This window comes from Montipora capricornis, chromosome 13, assembly GCF_036669925.1.
Source record: "Montipora capricornis isolate CH-2021 chromosome 13, ASM3666992v2, whole genome shotgun sequence".
NCBI lineage: Eukaryota > Metazoa > Cnidaria > Anthozoa > Scleractinia > Acroporidae > Montipora > Montipora capricornis.
Window position 1 is genome coordinate 27,883,339 of NC_090895.1, and position 19,335 is coordinate 27,902,673.

Sequence of the window (19,335 nt, forward strand, 5' to 3'; positions counted from 1 at the left end):
CAAATCTAATTAGTATATATAAACTTTGAAGACAAGGGTTACAGAGCCCCTTCGTCAGGCTTTGGGATATGCAGACTTTGGAGGGAGCGATGTTTAGTCTGCATTGGCAATAACTTGGCACGAAAACGTGGTGTGGTGTCTGACACTTGCAGACTGCAGACTAACCCTCAATCACAGTTGTTGAAAGCTTAACGTTCAAAAATGGGCTCTTAGACTTAAATACTATTTGTACGCAGTCTGCGGTTATCATACACCTGAAGTGGTGGCCTGTGAAGGGCAGAGAGAATCATGGGAGCGAAGAGATCAGGTGGGGCAGGGAGGAGAGGGGTGTGTGTGATGGGGGGGGGGGGGGGGTAACAGGGTAACATTTCAGCATTGCCTTTACGTAAATCGGCAAACCGGCGAGCTACTGTTTGTCCCAAAAGCACAAAAATTCCTTTGGTTTAATTTGTCTCTTTGTTTCGAGAAGTTGTTGGAAATATGTAGATAAATTTCGGCCCGGCGCTTGCCGTTCGCCGTGAACTCGATGCTTAATTTCACTGGTGAGAAATGTACAAATCCCTGTCCCACACCCTTCTCACCCACTGCCATTTTACTTTCTCCAAGCAAACTACTGAACGAAAACGACCCTCTGTTGCACTTATTTCCAGGTTTCACGATGTAAATTTTGAAAAGGGCCTGATCGATGCAACTATAACACACACACACACGTTTTGTACACGGAGGCAATTTGAACTGTTACCACCGAAAACAAAGACAATCTTGGTCGCTATCTAAAACCCACCGGAATTCGATGTTGCTATCTTCACTGACAGCCTGGGAAAAATTCTCGACAATCTTAACCAATCAATGAAACTGAAACTATTTTGCTGGGAGACTTAAACTTCAATTATGTCGCTGCAAAATAAGCGACAATGAAGTTTAAGCGAGTAATAAATTTGTTTCAGTTGAACTAAGTTATTACAGAGCCTACCAGAGTAACAGAGAATTCAAGAACTTTAAATGATTTGTTTTTAACTTCAAGACCTGAACTATATGTCTCTAGTGTCATTCCGCGTTGGTTTCACCGACCACTGAGAGATCACTGGGATCGGAAACTACACAGATTCAAACTTCCACCGCCTCGATTTGTCGATGTTAGAAATTACAAAAACTACGATCATGTTCACGACTGACATATTAGAACTAGACATTTCATCCGAAGCCCCTGAGGAGATGTGCGCGCGCCGGGTGCGCTGGGTGCGCGCAAAGTCACTGCAGTGGCTAACAGCTGAAATAAAGAACCTAATGAAAGAGAGAGAGAATGCTACCACGAAAAGGCCTTCAAAGCAAATAAAGAGCTTCACTGGAGTACACATAAAACGATTACAAAATGCAGTAAATCTGAAACTCCGTAGAGAGAAAAACAAGTCATGATTACTTCACTCGCCTATCTGAAGAACAGGACTCGAAATAAATGTGGAAAACACTTAGATCCTGCCAAGAAAATTAAAAACTACGAATGAGACTGAGAACCTATCAGCTATTAACTTTAACGAATACGTCACAACTATTGCTGGTACCTCATGTAGGCATTTTTCTCACACTTCAACACCACGAGTACTTACACCCAGAGTCGACCGGGACTCAGTTACTCTAAAGGATGTGAGCCCAACATTTGTCAAACAGGAGCTGTGGAAGCTAAAAACATCAAAAGCCACCGGACTCGATGGAATCCCTGCCAAGGCTCTAAAGGACGCAGCACTTGAAATAGCTAAACCGATTGTACATCTCATCAATTTAACGATCTTGACGGCTGATATCCCTCAGGAATGAAAGGAGGCTAAGGTGACGCCCATTTACAAGTCAGGGGAAAAAGATGATGTCAACAACCACCGTCCGATCCGTGCTTCCCCTTATCTCAAAGATAATGGAATGTGCGGTTCAAGTACAACTGTTCTTGTTCTTAACTGCAAATAATGTCTTATCAAAACACCAGTCAGGCTTCAGGAAACGCCACTCTACCCAAACTGCTGTTGACGGGTGCCGTCTTTATCGCCCTAAAGAAGGCGTCCGATCTCGTCCATCATAAGTGCCTTCTCCACAATTACAGCATTACGGAGTAAGAGGGCGCAGCTATAAGTGGTTTCTCCACCCACTCAACGTGAGAGAGTAAATTTGGGAACGAATTATCATCTTGACTTCCCTTGGATTATGGAGTCCATCAAGCTTCACTATTAGGCCCCTTACTCTTTGTGTTATATATTAACGACCTCTCACTCGGTTTATTGCCACCCAACGTCAGCATGCATGCAGATGACACCGTCATATATACCACTGACTCGGATTCGGACTACATCATGACGGAAATCCAACAAGACCTCCAAAGAATTGAACAGGGGATGAAAAACACTAAGCTTGTTCTAAATCTTACTAAGACCAAATATATGCTCTTTGGTACAGCACATAAACTTGCATGTGAACAGTGATTAGAGTTTAATGTGAAGTGCTAAGTATCTACCCCATATGAACCTACTGATGGAAATGGGCCCACACAAGGACAGAGAAAAACTCTGACCAGGGTGGGAATTGAACCCACGACCTTTGGGTTAGATCACCGCTGCTCTACCGACTAAGCTAAAAGGTCAGACGGGAGCAGGCTGTGGGAACTGACGATTTTAAAGTCACGGCAATGAACATGTACAAGTACAAGGAATGATTACGTTTTTGCAAACGTTGGCCTTGTAGCATGTAACCTGCATGTGCCTCTCAATTTAAGATCCAGCTATATGGAAGACGGTGGCATCGAGAGCATCAGCAAATTCTGTCACTTAGGGGTCACCCTTGACGAACACCTCTCATGGAAAGAGCGTGCTAATTATACACACCTGTATTCAATCCTACTGACAAAGCTAACTTATTTAACAACTATTTTCACTCAGTTTTTAATCATGTTGATAATGAACCTCCTCCACCTGGTTGCCATGCAAAAGTTTCTGTTCGTGAGTGCTTATCTCATATTACACTGCCTGCATCTGATGTCTTGACTACTCTGCTTCATCTTAATCCTTCAAAGAGTCCTGGTCCTGATGGAATACCCCCTCTACTTCTAAAGAATCTGGCACCTGAAATTAGTAACTCTGTTACCTATATCTTTAATAAATCCCTAAATGATGGAATTTTCCCAAGTAAATGGAAGGATTGTAATCTTACCCCTGTTTTTAAATCTGATCAGAAAGATGTTGTCTCAAATTACCGTGGTATCGCTTTATTACCCATACTATCTAAAGTTTTAGAAAGACAAGTTCACACAAGATTATACCAACATGTCTCAGGATTCTTGTACTCCCAACAGCACGGATTTAGGAAACAGAGATCATGTATTACACAGCTCCTACAATTTGCTCACACAATGGCCAAATCGCTCGATGATGGTATCCACACTGATGTAATATATCTTGACATAGCTAAAGCCTTCGATAAAGTTCCTCATGAAAAACTGCTGTATAAATTAGAAATGGTTGGTGTGAGGGATCCACTCTTAGCATGGTTAAGGAGTTATCTTGCTAACAGACGACACAGAACTGTGATTGATGGATTTGCTTCCGACTGGAGATATGTCCCTTCTGGTGTTCCACAGGGATCCATTATTGGCCCTCTCCTTTTCCTCATTTTTATAAATGACATTGCTGACGATATCAGCACTGACACAAATATCCCCCTTTATGCAGATGATGCTAAATGTTATAGGAAATTGCTTGTTCCAGCTGACCAAGCCATTCTTCAGTCTGACCTCAATACAATTGTAGATTGGAGTGAGTTATGGGGAATGTCTTATAATGCCTCTAAATGTAAACATCTTAGTCTTACGAAAAAGCAAAAGCCGTTAGAAACAACATATTTTCTTGGAGGCAATATATTATCTAAATCTGCATGTGAGAAAGACCTGGGTGTTTTAGTTAACAGTAAGCCCTCCTGGCATGATCACATTGTAAACAAAGTAAATAAAGCTAATAGAGTGCTACGACTAATTAGAAGAACTTGTGGAACCCACGCTAATACTGATGTAATCAAAAAGCTTTATATTCATCTTGTTAGACCTCATCTTGACTATGCTTCACAAGTCTGGTCTCCCCATCAGGCCTATTTAAGCAATATGATTGAAGGTGTACAGCGTCGTGCTACCAAACTTATGGTTGGAAGCAAGTTATCATATTCTGATCGTTTATTGAAAACTGGCCTCGTGTCACTTTCTTCAAGAAGAATTTACTTGGATCTGCTTTTCCTATTTAAATGTCTACACGGTCAATATGACCTTGATGTGTCTGGTTATCTACAATTTTATGAACTCGAATCTTATAATTTAAGAAATACTGAACTAATGTTTAAAAGTATTTATGCTAGAACTGACACATTCAAGTACTCTTTTTTTCCTAGAGCTGTACGTTCATGGAATAAGTTACCTTTATCTGTTAAAAAAAGTGACTCAGTCTCTAAGTTCAAACAAGAGTTAAAGTTGTTTTGTCTTCAGATCGATCGCCATGACTGATCTTACATTCTTTTTTTTTTTTTTTACTTTTTAATTAATCAATTAATTAATTTTTATTTATTTAATTAGTACTACTATTATTATTATTATTTTTATTTTATTTTATTTTATTTTTTTGGTAGCCTACACGTGTTAGGGAAGTTCATTCCTGTTTTGTGGGTTTCCAACAGCATACTTGTTTTTAGTGTCATAGTTAAGTATTTGCATACTTGTAATTTGCTTCTTTGCTGTGAAATAAATAAAGTAAAGTAAAGTAAAAGTAAACATCAGTCAGGTTTCGTGCGATTCATTCAACTGTTACAGCTTTGCTTGAGTCTGTTGTGTCCCCAATTAGTTGTAAAAGCTAAATACATCGATACATTAATAAAGTATTTCATTTCATTCATACCTCAATCTTGATGAAAGGTACTCGGGTTAAACAGGTTGCAACTACAAAATCACTTGGTATAACCACTGATGACAAACTCAGCTGGAATTGCCACATTGAAAAACTAACCAAAATGATCGATTCTGGAATCGTTGCCATGAAACGTGTTAGGGGGTGTTAGGTACCTGGTTTCTCCGGCCACCTTACATCTTATACACCAAGCTTTAATACAACCTCACTTTGACTACTATAGCACTGTTTGGGGAACCTGTGACTGGGGATACTTTACAAGACAATTGGCAATTTTCACGATGGCGTCATTTGACTACAACTACCACAATCCAGTTTGTTTTTCTTTTCATATTTAAATTTTGTATTCCCAGTGGGGTAAAAATAACAATAGCTCTAATTAACATGAGACAACCGAAACCTGAAGGATTCTGGTACTTGTAGTCAAATGGCGTCATCATGCAAATGTCCTATTGCAAGCTGCAAAAGTTGCAGAATAGAGAAGCCCGCGTTTTAACCTTCTTTAATTATGAAGTTAATGCTGGCCAATTGCTGGAAATCCTGGGGTGGAAAAATCTTGATCGCCAACGAAACATACAAAAGGCCACCATGGTATTCAAATGCCTACATCGGTTAGCTCCGGACTATTTAGCGTCGAAATTTTCTGAACAACATACAAGCTACAATTTGAGGGACTAAGAGAACAAACTTAATGTTAGATTGCCATGCACAGGTTATTTCAAAAATAGTTTTAGTTATAGTGGCGCCACACTGTGGAATCGCCTTCCTTATGGGGCTCGGTGCGCGAAATCCCTCAGGTCGTTCAAACGCGAAATCAGCAAAGCTCTATAAGGCAAGGCATTCACGGCAAGCAGCTTTTTAATTCAGTGTAGTTTATAGTTATAGTTGAGTAGTTCTAGTTTTGATCTTTCTGTAAATAGCTGATGAATTACCTGTGGTTAAATAAAGTTTCACTCATACACTTAAAGCGTCGAAATACGTATACACACTGCCTCGTGTTACCAGTGCCGCGCTACACCGACACTGCCTGCATGGGGTGAATTGTCTTTCGAGTGCATACCTAATTTATTTTAAATTTGGACAATTGAAGTATCCAATTTATTTTAAATTGGTCAGCTGGCAAAAGATAATAAAATATCTTGCTGCTGACATTGTTGGATTGTGATTTAGCTATGTAAGGTCAAATAGGTTTAGGAAATCGTGTGAAAGCGATGTATTTCGAGATTTATGGGCACGAGTTCTAAAAATTGTTTCCAACGTTAATACTAGATGGATCAAGGGATTCTCTAAAAGCTTGCCTGCAAACTGTGGACGACTTTTACAAAGTTTCGGGTTTGAAATTGAATGACAAAAAAACAGAGGCACTATGGATTGAATCAAAATGTGGGAGCAGTGATGTTCCTTTTCCTGAGAGGAATTTTAAATGGCCAAAATACTAAGAGTCTGGCTTTCAGTTCACCCGGAGGAAACCACTGATTTAAATTACGACGAAAAACTCGAAAAGGTCAGGAATATATTAAGCAGCTAGAACTAAAGCAGACTGACACTAATGGGTAAAATAGCAGTACTTAAAAGCCTTGTTTTCTCGCAACTTGTTTATGTCTTATCACCCCTACCTTTAAATGTAAAGGCTATTGAAGAAGTAAACAAACTTTTTTTCGCCTTCCTCTGGAATGGAAAAGGAGACAAAATTAAGCGAAACACTATCATTAATGACTATCCAAACGGGGGCCTTAAAATGATAGATATTGTTCCTTTTAGTAAGTCCTTGAAAGCCACCTGGATAAAAAAATATTTGGATGCAGAAAACCGAGGCAAATGGAAACTGTTCCTTGATCTTGAGTTAAAGGCTTTCGGCGGAAAAACAGTTCTTACTGGCAACCTTAACACAAATGACTCCAAAAATATTCTTCAATCTAAAGATAGCTTCATTAGTGAAGTTCTGAAAATTTGGGCAGAAATTAATTTCGAAGACCGAATAATTTCAGAGAATCACTTTGTCAACCAAAGTTTGTGGTATAATTCGCTGATTAGAATTGACAACCGCCCCGTTTACTACCCTGAGTGGCATGGTGCAGGTATTACAATGGTGAAACATTTGAAGGGCGATTCCAATAATTTTCTCTCACAGAATTGCAGACTAGGTACGGAATAACAGTTTGCCCTCTTAAGTACTGCGGAACTTTGTCCACAATTAAACTCTTATGGAAAACACATCAAAACAGTTTTGTACCCAATGATCCTAAAAACAAGTATGACAGTTTTTCAACTAAACTACTGAAAGCTCAAAAAGCAAACAAACTAGTTTACACAAAACTTATATCAAGAAAAATTGTACCTCCTAGGCCGGCTCAGCATGCAGAAATGGGTAACGGAATGCGGTATAGAAGACGAAGAATGCATTAAGTGGCATGATACTTACCAACTCGCTTTTAAGTGCTGTACAAGCACAAGACTTCTCGAATTCCAGTTCAAGGTTTTGCACAGACGAATAGCAACTAACGAATTTTTAGTTAAAATCGGCCTACAAGACGACCCAAACTGATCCTTTTGCAAAGATGAACAGAAAAATTTAGTCACCTCTTTTGGTCCTCTCCCAGAGTGACCGCTTTTTGGACCTTCGTAATACAACGCTTTATTTCGTCTCATATTCCAGAAAGCTACCAATTCAATCTTCTTATAGCATTAGGTTTGATGCCAGACTCGTCCAAAAATCATTGTCAAGTGAATTTTTGCCTCCTTTTAGCAAGACATTATATCTGGGTTTGTAAAAGCAATAAAACGCTACCAAAGGTAGAAGGCTTTTTCAGATATCTTAAGTCGATCTATCTATTTGAACAACAAGCTGCGGGCACCTTACAAACGAAGTGGGAATTACTGAAAACTTTAATTTAGAAAACTCCTCTTTTTTTCTTGCCTCTTTTATTTTGATAAGTTCCTAAACCAACTAATCCTTCACCGCCTTTTGACAACAGCCTTGCAACCGACAGCCCTTAAACTTTAAAGCTTTGATTTCCTTTTCAGTATGGGAAGCAATGTATACTGTTTTACTGTAAATATGTAAAACTGTCTACCCTGTAAGTAAGTTGTTTGTTTTGTGTGTGTGTGTGGAATAAAAAAAATAAATAAAATAAAAAATAAAAAAATAAAATAAAATGTGCGTTTCCGGCACACGTGTTAGGAGAGAAAGCTTTTGTTTTCAAAATGGGCTTGTGCTCAAGAGACTGAAAATCTGTTAAATATATTGTGCATTCGTGTTTTTTAAAAAAAATTGTTTCCATGGCAGCTTCCATATTACACTCTATAAAGTACTCATTCGTCCTTGACCAATCAGAAACTGTATACATTGTTCAGTAAATATTGACTTGTGCTATGAGCAATGAGCACCTACGGGTTATAATCAATCAAATATTTTTCGCGCGCGGGATTGGTCCAAACACTTCACTTGAGGAGATTATCCGATGATATTCTCCAGTTTTGGAACTTTGCTATCTATGTTCACACGTTTTGTTTTAATCTCAAGCAAATTTTTGAATTGAATAGAACTAAACAATTTGAAAAGACTAACAATATTTTGAACACCGACAGAATTATTTTAACATTCAATTAAAAGCTTTGAAAATAGGTCTTCTAAAATGAGTGGCCTTCAGTAAAATATTTGAAGGATAATAAACATAATAGCCTAAATTTGGCTTTAAAATATGCACGGATATTTGTCCTTGGCCATTATCTGTTCCTCGAAGCTCACCGTTCCCTTCTCGGAACAGATGATGTCCGCGAACAAATATTTTCGCGCCAAATGAAGGCTTAAGTTAAGATATATTGTAATCACGCCCATTGATCAATTTCGCTAGATGTAACACTCTTCAGTGCCTTGGAATTTATCACTTTGATCTTCGCTCCAATTCCTTTCATGTCGACACGCCCAGATAACAGCCGTGTGTCGCAAAGAGACGCCTCAGCGATATCACCAGCAATTGCTTTTAAGGGGAGCACCATGGCTTCGATATCAGGCAGTTGACCACTTGCTTCATCTGCTAGCATCTTTGCTCGTGATGCTGTAGTGTCCACAAACGTGGTACAACTTTTAATGGCATAATCCAATTTTGCAAAACGCTCCTGGGATTTCTTTATATCCTCCTTTTTTGCTTTGAGCTTTTCCAACTCCAGGCATATACACCTCTTGGCTATTTCTTGGTCTACTTGTTCATGTATTAAGTTGCCAAGTTCTGTTTCCTTGGTAGCAAGTCTCCGTCGGGTGCTTTTTACCTGATTTGAATATTCATCGACTGCTTTTTCAGCAATGGAAACATCAGCGTTGCGAACAGCCATCGCTGCACCTCCACCAAGCAAAAGTCCAACTGGCCCACCAAAAATCCCTCCCAGAACAAAACCGAGTGCAACTCCTTTCGGGCGATATTCTTTAGCTCGTTCTAACCGTTCTCTTGTTTCTCGCAGGGACTCCTCTTCGCTTCTAAGGTTTACCTCTAACTTGGAAAGTTGCTCCTTTACTTCATCGCGCTCGTCTTGTAATACTTTCACCTTCTCTTCCACTTTTACTAAACTTTGCCGAGTTTGTATGAGGCTGTCATTCGTGCTTTTTTCTTCTGCCACAACAGTCTCAAAATCGTTCGCCAGCCTGTCATTTATCTGGTGTATTGCGGTTGCAGCACGGCTGAATGCTTCGTGAGACGTGATTACACGATCAAGGAGATCAGGCATCATTCGTTGAGCAGCTTTTGCACTGACATCATTAGGGGTTTCTTCCAAAACCTGGACAAAACTTTCTAGCGACTGAAGACCACTTAAAAAGTACGGAGACACTTGCTTTCTTACATCGTGTTCTGCATCTGAAAAAAATGGACGAGAAACAACAAAATTACCTCAACACGTTCAACACGATTTTTCGCTTTAGAACTGTCACTTTAGAGCAGTTTTCAATTGAGTGTCGTAAAACCAAAACCAAAGTAATTACTCTGGCCAATCACAAAGAAAGTAACAATCCAGTGAACCAATCAAAACTCGAAAAAAATACATGTAGGCAGTTCAAAGCGCGGGAAAACTTGCGGGCGCGAGCTACAATTGGTTTTGGTTTCATTTCTGATTAGCTGAGAAAGTGGCGCGAGTATTTTAAACCAATCACAGAGTGTAGCAATGAAAAACCAAAGCAAAACCAAATTACTTTCGACACTCAAGTAAAAACCGCTCTATTCTTTGTCTCTTGTGAGCAGTTGGTGTTAAGTTGAACTGATAAAAACCAATACTAATTTTCCGTGGTTAAACGTCAGGCTCTGTATAAATGCAGGGTTCCCAAGAAAGTCGAGGCACAAGTAAATGCCTGTGAGACATTCTTCGAGGTATTCGCATTTATTTCATGATCTTATTTTCCTGGGGAGAGTAACACGTTCTTCATTTTCCCTCACTCTTTTCTAGCATGGAAACGATGCTGATAAATTTAAGTTAACAGTTTTACAGTTCAATGACAATAAACAACATCATCATAAGGATAGTCTACAAAAGAGTCATAGACCCCATGCAAAGGCAGACCACCCAAAAAAACATAAATAAGAAATGAATAGATAAATAACTATCATTAAAACTAAGATTATATGTATGAATGAAAAGAATTGAAAATTTAGTCATATCTTGATAGCAAGAAGTCCTTTGCACCCTTCTTAGAATTAGAAATGTTAGATGCCTGACGTACTGTCAATTGCAATACATTTCACATGTCCACGATCCTATTAAAGAAACCGCTTTTAAAAGTAGCAGTTCTAGTAAAGTTCTTCTTGAGTGTAAGTTCATCCCTTCCCCTAAGGTGGTTCCTATCAGAATCAGTATAAAATTGAATACATGTAGATATGTCTATACTTATATACCCGTTAAAAACTTAATACAAGAATAAAACGTCAAACAAAAAGCTTCTGTCCTCCAAAGACAACGAATTCAATTGTTTTCTGCGCGTATCGCAGTCATCATCTGTCTTCATAATAAACTTAGTGGCGCTCCTCTGAATTTGTTCTAACTTGCTGATATTCCTAGCAGTTTGAGGTGCCCATACGACAGTACGGTACTCAAGTTGGGATCTTACCAATGCACAGAACAATGTTCTCAGGGTAGTGATATCCTTCATACCCTTGCATGTCCTTTTGACAAGATCGAGGATCTTGTTAGCTTTACTAGTTAACTTATTTTATCAACGTGGGCATTGAAGATAGCACACAAATTATTTGGGTATTTGGTAATTGTCTTGTCACGTGATAATCACATACTGAGACGTTTCTTTTCTCGCAGATTCTGAATTCGTAAAAATGTCATTTTGCCTCAGAAAAGGAGTTATTAGGAATCATCTCGAGCTCTAGTCAGAGACAACAGGATTGGTGGTAAATTTTGACCCGGACAAAGACTTTTGAAGGCGAGACTTTATGTGTTTCCCTTGTAAGTGCCCGGGGGGGGGGGGGGGGGAACTGCCATATACGGGCTATATAGGTATGAGACGCTGTGAAGGGTATGGTTTTCAAGCAGTTTACTCTAGCATAGGGTATATAAATCCGAGCGTTTGGGTCTAGAATAGGGTATCATTTTTCACGAAACTGACCAGTCGCTTGAAGATTTTATCAAGACTGAGGAAACCAGAATTTCCCGCTCAAAAACATAAAAATCGAGTCGGCAAAGTTTAAGTTTACGCAACCCAGCCTCAACAGTGTCGATAAATGGCTATCATGAAACACTTCTGGATATTATTAACTGTCAAGTATCGGTATTTAGACGGAAATCGGTGGGAGTTTACTCTAGTATAGGGTAGCAAAATTCAGCTGAATTAGCTCTGGTATAGGCTAATGGTTCCAGGGTCCCAGTGGCACATCCCCACCCAGAAATTCCTAAAGAACCGCTCTGACCACTCGTCGAATTTGATCCTGGTAGTCCCTGGTTCAACTTCCCAGCTGCACTTGTAAATAGCCAACTGGTTTGCCTCCAGCCAGTTGGTATTCTTAACAGTTGTTGTTCTTGTTCTGTTCCGTCGTTTCGTTGTGTTTCATTGGCCCTGAAAAGCCCCTATGGGGAGCGGTCAATTAAGTATGTATGTATGTCTGTATGATTGCAAAATTCATGACGTAGTTGCTATGTTGATATGGTAATGCAGATGCCCAGCAAAGTACTGTTTCGAAAATGATACGCTTGCTTATGAAAGTGAATTGTCTTAAACATTGGAAGGTGCGCAATGATGGAAACATCAGAGAGAGCCATGTTTTGGTTTCCTTAGCTGTAACTCTTCGCTGCTGACTCACCATGAGACATCTTTCGATGAACAGTTGTACCCAGATATCTACGCTCTTTCGATCAGCTTCTGCAAAAGTTAAGGAAGAGATATTAGGAGTTTCCCATAATTATCTGTTGAGGCCTAAAACAAACGGACCCATAACTATAGGTTAAAATAGGTACGCATTGTGTACGTGTGGTAGTGCAGTAACACAGCGCCGTATAATTGTCAACTGAACTCAAGTTATCTTTGCATGATATGTAGCTCTAATAGTACACGATATTGTTTTGGAACCGTTTATCATTATAATAGTGCCATGGGAGATGTCTTAGGTAAATAGCCCCCTGAGAAGACTATGTGGTTACTAGTAAAATACGAAACCCAGAAAGATTGAAGAAAATAAACGGAATCGAGAAACACTGGCTTTGAGGCTGACACGTTCATCATTTTCAAGTTCCCTTACAACTTCTTTTTCACCACGAGTTTAAGTGTGCACTCGGAGCATCTGATAGCTTTCTAAGTCAAAAGTTCACAGAAATTAAGCTCTGTCGGGCAGAGTAAGTATTTAGGTGGGTGACCTCAAAATATACGAGTTGCCGCCACAAACATAGGACCAAAAATTCTATTTTAACACTCAAAAATGCGAACTAAGCAAGGTACAGATTTTGTTAGCCTGCTTTATGCAAAACAAATGTTGAGGCAAAAGTAAATAAAATATTGATACACAGCTTTTAGGAAGAGCAGAAGGAAGTTTTCAGAAGTGTTGATCGAGAATAAAATATTTTGCCATCATTAACAAAATTTGCGACATAAAAACAACTTAAATTTTGAACCGAGAATATAAAAAGTTTCCATCAGCGAAAAACATTTTGGTAGATTTTTGCTATGTTCAATTTTTCTATTGTACTTTTGGCTGCACAAGTAAATCGCAAAGTCGAAAGTGATATCAAATTCAGCGGGAGCCGTGATCAAGTTACCTTGCATGTTCTCTCGCGAAATAAAGGATACATCTGTGTCAAAATGATAGCAAGACACCGCATTTTTTTTTGTTAGTCTGAATTCAACACAAAGATCACAATCGCCCAACTCTTGAGGTTGACCATTGTTTCTGCCTTGTCAAACATTTACTCTCCTAGACGAGGTTATTTATCCCCAGGTAATTCCATCGTTTTGGAAATAGCAGCTGCTTTATTTTTCAATTCTGTGTCACAAATTCTTGCCGATTTGGGGGTTCATTTTGTTGCAACTCAAGCACGCTTCCAACAGATCTGTTAGTGTGAGTGAGTTATGCATGTGCTGCGGACCTATTGTCACCAGGTGACATTGTCTTGTTTGCAGAGACTTTATTGCCCAATATGAGTAAAGCAGGCCAGGCTAAATTAATGATGGTTTCTTCTTCGATATGTTTTAATTTCTTTAGCTTCGATTTGCTTACAAAACCAGTAACACCGTTCCGTTTCCTTTCTTAGCTATTAACGCAAAATATCTTTTCAAATACCCACACAATCTCAAACTTCGACAAAATGTGATTAGTCAATTAGAGAAAATTGATGGCAGAAATGATTTACAATCTTTTGGAGTTCATCTGTTCAATGGTGAACTTAGCGCACTATAAGAGTTTATAAGGATCCATACTATGAGAGTTTGTATCAATAATACTTGAATATTGAGTTAAAAATAAATTCTTTTTTTCTTTGAAACGCTACAATTAAATTTGAAATCTTACCTAGAGTCCACTTTTTTTTTGTTTTTCTTGAGCTTTTGAAAGCACACGCGAATTTTCTCTCAACAGTCTATAAAAAAAATTTTTGAGACAAAAATAACGCGCTAATTCTTTCAAAACCTCAAGAAAAGTAAAAAGACTGAGTAGTATGGAAGGTTATGATTAAAAAAGGTCCAAAAAATTAAAATTTCAAACCGGCAATTTTGCCTTAAACTCGAAAGCTAAATTTTGTAATAATTGCACACATTTCTGGTTGGAATTCAATTACAAATTCAAGGTGTATTCGTGCCCTCTTTGCGAGCAATTACCTTAATAATCGTTCAAAATCTTACAACAACAGGAGGTTATCACACAGTAAACTTCAGATTACAATCACAGCACAATAAGAAAAGATGTGCAGATGAGTCATTTCCTTTTTACTTTATTAAAAATGCGACCGAGCTGCTATAAAATTCATAGAATTCATCTTTCCGAAACTGCAAGCATTCTAGCTGTCGTAAGTAAGCTGAGAAGTTAAACCCGGAGTAACTCACTTACTTTTTTAAAAAATACTTCAAAATTAAAACAAACTAACATACAACCCAGGGACAAAAGTAAACAACAAAGACACAAACCTTTCATAAAAGTCTGCTTGAGATAATTTCTTCTGTCCTCTCCTCCTAAAGTGCAATAAAATGCTATCATTCTTCATCACTACCTTCTTTAGACTATGTTCATGACAACTACTACTTTAAACCTCACTTCATCAGCCAATATAATCATTGATTAGATTGAAGCAGAGAAAAGAATCATCTTGAATCGCTCCAATCTTACTTGCCTGAAAATGGAATGAAATGATTTTATACATAAAACTTCTTGTGTAAATTGTTGAGCAACGAATAACGGTGTGATTTCAAGAAGGAAAAAAACACTCAATTACCATTAAAAGATATTAATATTGGACCATGCAGGCCCAGACTTGCAGCAGGAAATAAATCATTGGAGTCTGCTGTAACCATTCACCGCGAAGGCCATCGGATGATACTGTGCCTTGATGAATGATTACACACTCCAATGATTTATTTCGTGCGATAAGCCAGGGTGATCCAATTTGATGGTTTTTTTTCCATCTTGAAATCACATCATTGTTTGTTGCTCAACAATTTGCAAAGGATTTTTTTTCCCCTTCAATCCAATCAACGATTGGCTGATGAAGCGAGGCATTAAAGTAGCAGTTGTCATGGGCAAAGTCTTAAGAAGCATTTTATTGCACTTTGGCTGAAGAGAGCACAGCCGAAATTACCTCAAGAAGATTCCAGAAGACCTTTGTGAAAGGTTTGTGCCATACTAGTTTGTTGGATTTTCAAGTAGAAAAATTACTCCTGGTTTCAGTTTGTGATAGATGTTCCAGCTTAAGGCTACGTTTACACTAGGGGAAATGTTTCCGGATTTGTTAATGTTTTCGGATTCATCAAAACTGGAGTATTCGGATTCGCGGATGTTTACACTTAATTAAATAATTAAACTTGAAGGAAAGAAATCCTGTAAGTCAATTCATTTCACTTCCTGATACTCACAGCACAATAAGAAAAGATGTGCAGATGAGTCATTTCCTTTTTACCTTATTAAAAATGTGACAGAGCTGCTATAAAATTCATAGAATTCATCTTTCCGAAACTTGAAGCGTTCTAGCCGTCGTAAGTAAGCTGAGAAGTTATCTTGCAATTTGAAACCCGGAGTAACTGACTTAATTTTTTAAAAAATACTTCAAAATTAAAACAAACTAACATACAACCCAGGGACAAAAATTAACAACAAAGACACAAACCTTTCATAAAAGTCTGCTTGAGATAATTTCTTCTGTCCTCTCCTCCTAAAGTGCAATAAAATGCTATCATTCTTCATCACTACCTTCTTTAGACTATGTTCATGACAACTACTACTTTAAACCTCACTTCATCAGCCAATATAATCATTGATTAGATTGAAGCAGAAAAAAGAATCATCTTGAATCGCTCCAATCTTACTTGCCTGAAAATGGAATGAAATGATTTTATACATAAAACTTCTTGTGTAAATTGTTGAGCAACGAATAACGGTGTGATTTCAAGAAGGAAAAAAACACTCAATTACCATTAAAAGATATTAATATTGGACCATGCAGGCCCAGACTTGCTTCAGGAAATAAATCGTTGGAGTCTGCTGTAATCATTCACCGTGAAGGCACAGTATCATCCAAGTACCCTCTGTGTATTTTCCCATCACTTGCTTTGTATCAAAGGTCATGCGTTTCATCCGAGAACGGACCTCTGAAAATTTCATTTCGACTTCGCAAGTGATCTCAGTAACAACTCAGAAAATGTAAACTGTGAAAAAATCTTCGAGTTCGTGTTTAACAAATAATTGTACCGCACATAAATGGCCAAATAACAAAAATGCATTAGATATTTGTAACGGACCCCTTATGCACTCAAACCCTTGCTCAGGTTTTACGCTGCCAGCATATTTCTTTAAAACAAGTTGTATACTAGTATAACAACGACATCACCTATGGCATTGTTTAACGGTTTCAACTGATTCGAAGCAGGAATTTTGTTTCGTTTAGCCTTTTCTATGAAACGACGGGTGTTTTCGAGCTTAGCTAAAAAGTATTCACGCCTGGGGCAAAAACAATTCGTTTTAATTGAACAATTTGAAAGTGAAAGAAGGAAGGTATTTTTGGTATTTGCATCCTGTTTTTTTGAACAGCTGCAAACTGCTGCTACATGGCATTTCGCAGGATCCTGTCAATCATTCAGTGAATTTTGCCATTATTGATGTTTTCTGTGTTTAGCTATCATCCATGTGATTTGTGGAATAAAAGAAAATGAGACGGCATGTATGGTATTGGTTGGGCTGAGTTTGTTGGTTCTCTACTCTGCACCAAGAGGTTTTCTCCGGGTACTCCGGTTTCCCCTCTCCTCAAAAACCAACAGTTGACTTGATTTACTTTCATTGTTAATTTCCGTTTACAGTGTCCCCAATTAGCGCTCCAGCGCTAGAACGACTAGACACTTAAATAAAGTCCCTTTCCTTTCTTTTTATATTGTATTGAACTAAATGAAATTATTTTATACATAAAACTTCCGGTGTAAATTGTTGAGCAACGAATAATGGCGTGATTTCAAGAAGGAAAAAACACTCAATTACCATTAAAAGATATTAATATTGGACCATGCAGGCCCAGACTTGCAGCAGGAAATAAATCATTGGAGTCTGCTGTAATCATTCACTGTGAAGGCACAGTATCATCCAAGTACCCTGTGTGTATTTTCCCGTCAATTGCTTTGTATCAAAGGAAGTGCCTTTCATCCGAGAACGGACCTCCGAAAATTTCATTTCGACTTTGCAAGTGATCTCAGTAAAAACTGAGAAAATGCAAACTGTGCAAAAATCTTTGAGTTCTCATTTAACAAATAATTGTACCGCGCATAATCAGCCAAAAAAAATTAATGCATTAGATATTTATAGCGGACCTCTTGTGCAATCAAACCATTGCACAGGTTTTGTTCAACTGATTAGCATTGGATGATACTGTGCCTTGATGAATGATTACACACTCCAATGATTTATTTCGTGCGGTAATCCTGGGTGATCCAATTTGATGGTTTTTTTACCTTTTTGAAATCACACCATTAATAGCATGAATGTTTTTTTTCCTTCTTGAAATCGCATCATTGTTTGTTGCTCAACAATTTGCAAAGGAATTGTTTTCCCCTTCAATCCAATCAACGATTGGCTGATGAAGCGAGGCATTAAAGTAGCAGTTGTCACGGGCAAAGTCTTAAGAAGCATTTTACTGCACTTTGGCTGAAGAGAGCACAGCCGAAATTACCTCAAGAAGATTCCAGAAGACCTTTGTGAAAGGTTTGTGCCATACTAGTTTGTTTGATTTTCAAGTAGAAAAATTACTCCTGGTTTCAGTTTGTGATAGATGTTCCAGCTTAAGGCTACGTTTACACTAGGGGAAATGTTTCCGGATTTGTTAATGTTTTCAGATTCATCAAAACTGGAGTATTCGGATTCGTGAATGTTTACACTTAATTAAATAATTAAACTTGAAGGAAAGAAATCCTGTAAGTCAATTCATTGCACTTCCTGATACTCACAGCACAATAAGAAAAGATGTGCAGATGAGTCATTTCCTTTTTACTTTATTAAAAATGCAACCGAGCTGCTATAAAATGCATAGAATTTATCTTTCTGAAACTGGAAGCATTCTAGCCATCGTAAGTAAGCTGAGAAGTTATCTTACAATTTGAAACCCGCAGTAACTCACTTACTTTTTTACAAAATACTTCAAAATTAAAACAAAATAATACAACCCAGGGACAAAAGTAAACAACAAAGACACAAACCTTTCATAAAAGTCTGCTTGAGATAATTTCTTCTGTCCTCTCCTCCTAAAGTGCAATAAAATGCTATCATTCTTCATCATTACCTTCTTTAGACTATGTTCATGACAACTACTACTTTAAACCTCACTTCATCAGCCAATATAATCATTGATTAGATTGAAGCAGAAAAAAGAATCATCTTGAATCGCTCCAATCTTACTTGCCTGAAAACGGAATGAAATTATTTTATACATAAAACTTCTTGTGTAAATTGTTGAGCAACGAATAACGGTGTGATTTCAAGAAGGAAAAAAAACACTCAATTACCATTAAAAGATATTAATATTGGACCATGCAGGCCCAGACTTGCAGCAGGAAATAAATCATTGGAGTCTGCTGTAATCATTCACTGTGAAGGCAAAGTATCATCCAAGTACCCTCTGTGTATTTTCCTGTCAATTGCTTTGTATCAAAGGTCATGCCTTTCATCCGAGAACAGACCTCTGAAAATTTCATTCCGACTTCGCAAGTGATCTCAGTAACAACTGAGAAAATGTAAACTGTGAGAATATTCCAGTTCGTGTTTAACAAATAATTGTACCGCACATAAATGGCCAAATAACAAAAATGCATTAGATATTTGTAACGGACCCCTTATGCACTCAAACCCTTGCTCAGGTTTTCCGCTGCCAGCATATTTCTTTAAAACAAGTTGTATACTAGTATAACAACGACATCACCTATGGCATTGTTTAACGGTTTCAACTGATTCGAAGCAGGAATTTTGTTTCGTTTAGCCTTTTCTATGAAACGGCGGGTGTTTCTGAGCTTAGCTAAAAAGTATTCACGCCTGGGGCAAAAACAATTCGTTTTAATTGAACAATTTGAAAGTGAAAGAAAGAAGGTAGTTTTGGTATTTGCATCCTGTTTTTTGAACAGCTGCAACCTGCAGCTACATGGCATTTCGCAGGATCCTGTCAATCATTCAGTGAATTTTGTCACTATTGATGTTTTCTGTGTTTAGCTATCATCCATGTGATTTGTGGTTTAAAAGAAAATGAGACGGCATGT

At 38.1% G+C, this 19,335-nt stretch overlaps 2 protein-coding genes across 13 annotated transcripts in view; one reads left to right on the forward strand and one right to left on the reverse strand.

The window, feature by feature from the left end:
• Positions 1-8,168: 8,168 nt before the first annotated feature.
• Positions 8,169-19,335, reverse strand: part of LOC138028371 (CAP-Gly domain-containing linker protein 1-like) — a 26,989-nt gene continuing 15,822 nt past the window's right edge. Inside the window, exons 2-6 of one of the 8 annotated variants that reach the window (XM_068875881.1) lie at positions 18,286-18,330; positions 15,717-15,761; positions 14,524-14,568; positions 12,215-12,273; positions 8,169-9,775 (exon numbers count right to left, since the gene is read on the reverse strand). In XM_068875881.1, coding sequence (XP_068731982.1) covers positions 8,754-9,775; positions 12,215-12,224 — 1,032 coding nt within the window. In that variant the 5' untranslated portion in view covers positions 12,225-12,273; positions 14,524-14,568; positions 15,717-15,761; positions 18,286-18,330 and the 3' untranslated portion in view covers positions 8,169-8,753. Of the gene's footprint in view, positions 9,776-12,214; positions 12,274-13,912; positions 13,970-14,523; positions 14,569-14,726; positions 14,895-15,716; positions 15,762-15,919; positions 15,977-18,285; positions 18,331-19,335 lie in introns of those variants that run through there. The other 7 variants (XM_068875883.1, XM_068875887.1, XM_068875884.1 and 4 more) reach the window with 7 other exon arrangements.
• The window catches only part of LOC138028369 (uncharacterized), a 33,936-nt gene continuing 29,745 nt past the window's right edge, over positions 15,145-19,335 (forward strand). For 2 of the 5 annotated variants that reach the window (XM_068875872.1, XM_068875878.1), the window contains exon 1: positions 17,041-17,794. The gene's annotated coding sequence lies outside the window, so the exon portion shown is untranslated. Of the gene's footprint in view, positions 15,224-17,040; positions 17,795-19,335 lie in introns of those variants that run through there. The other 3 variants (XM_068875873.1, XM_068875879.1, XM_068875876.1) reach the window with 3 other exon arrangements.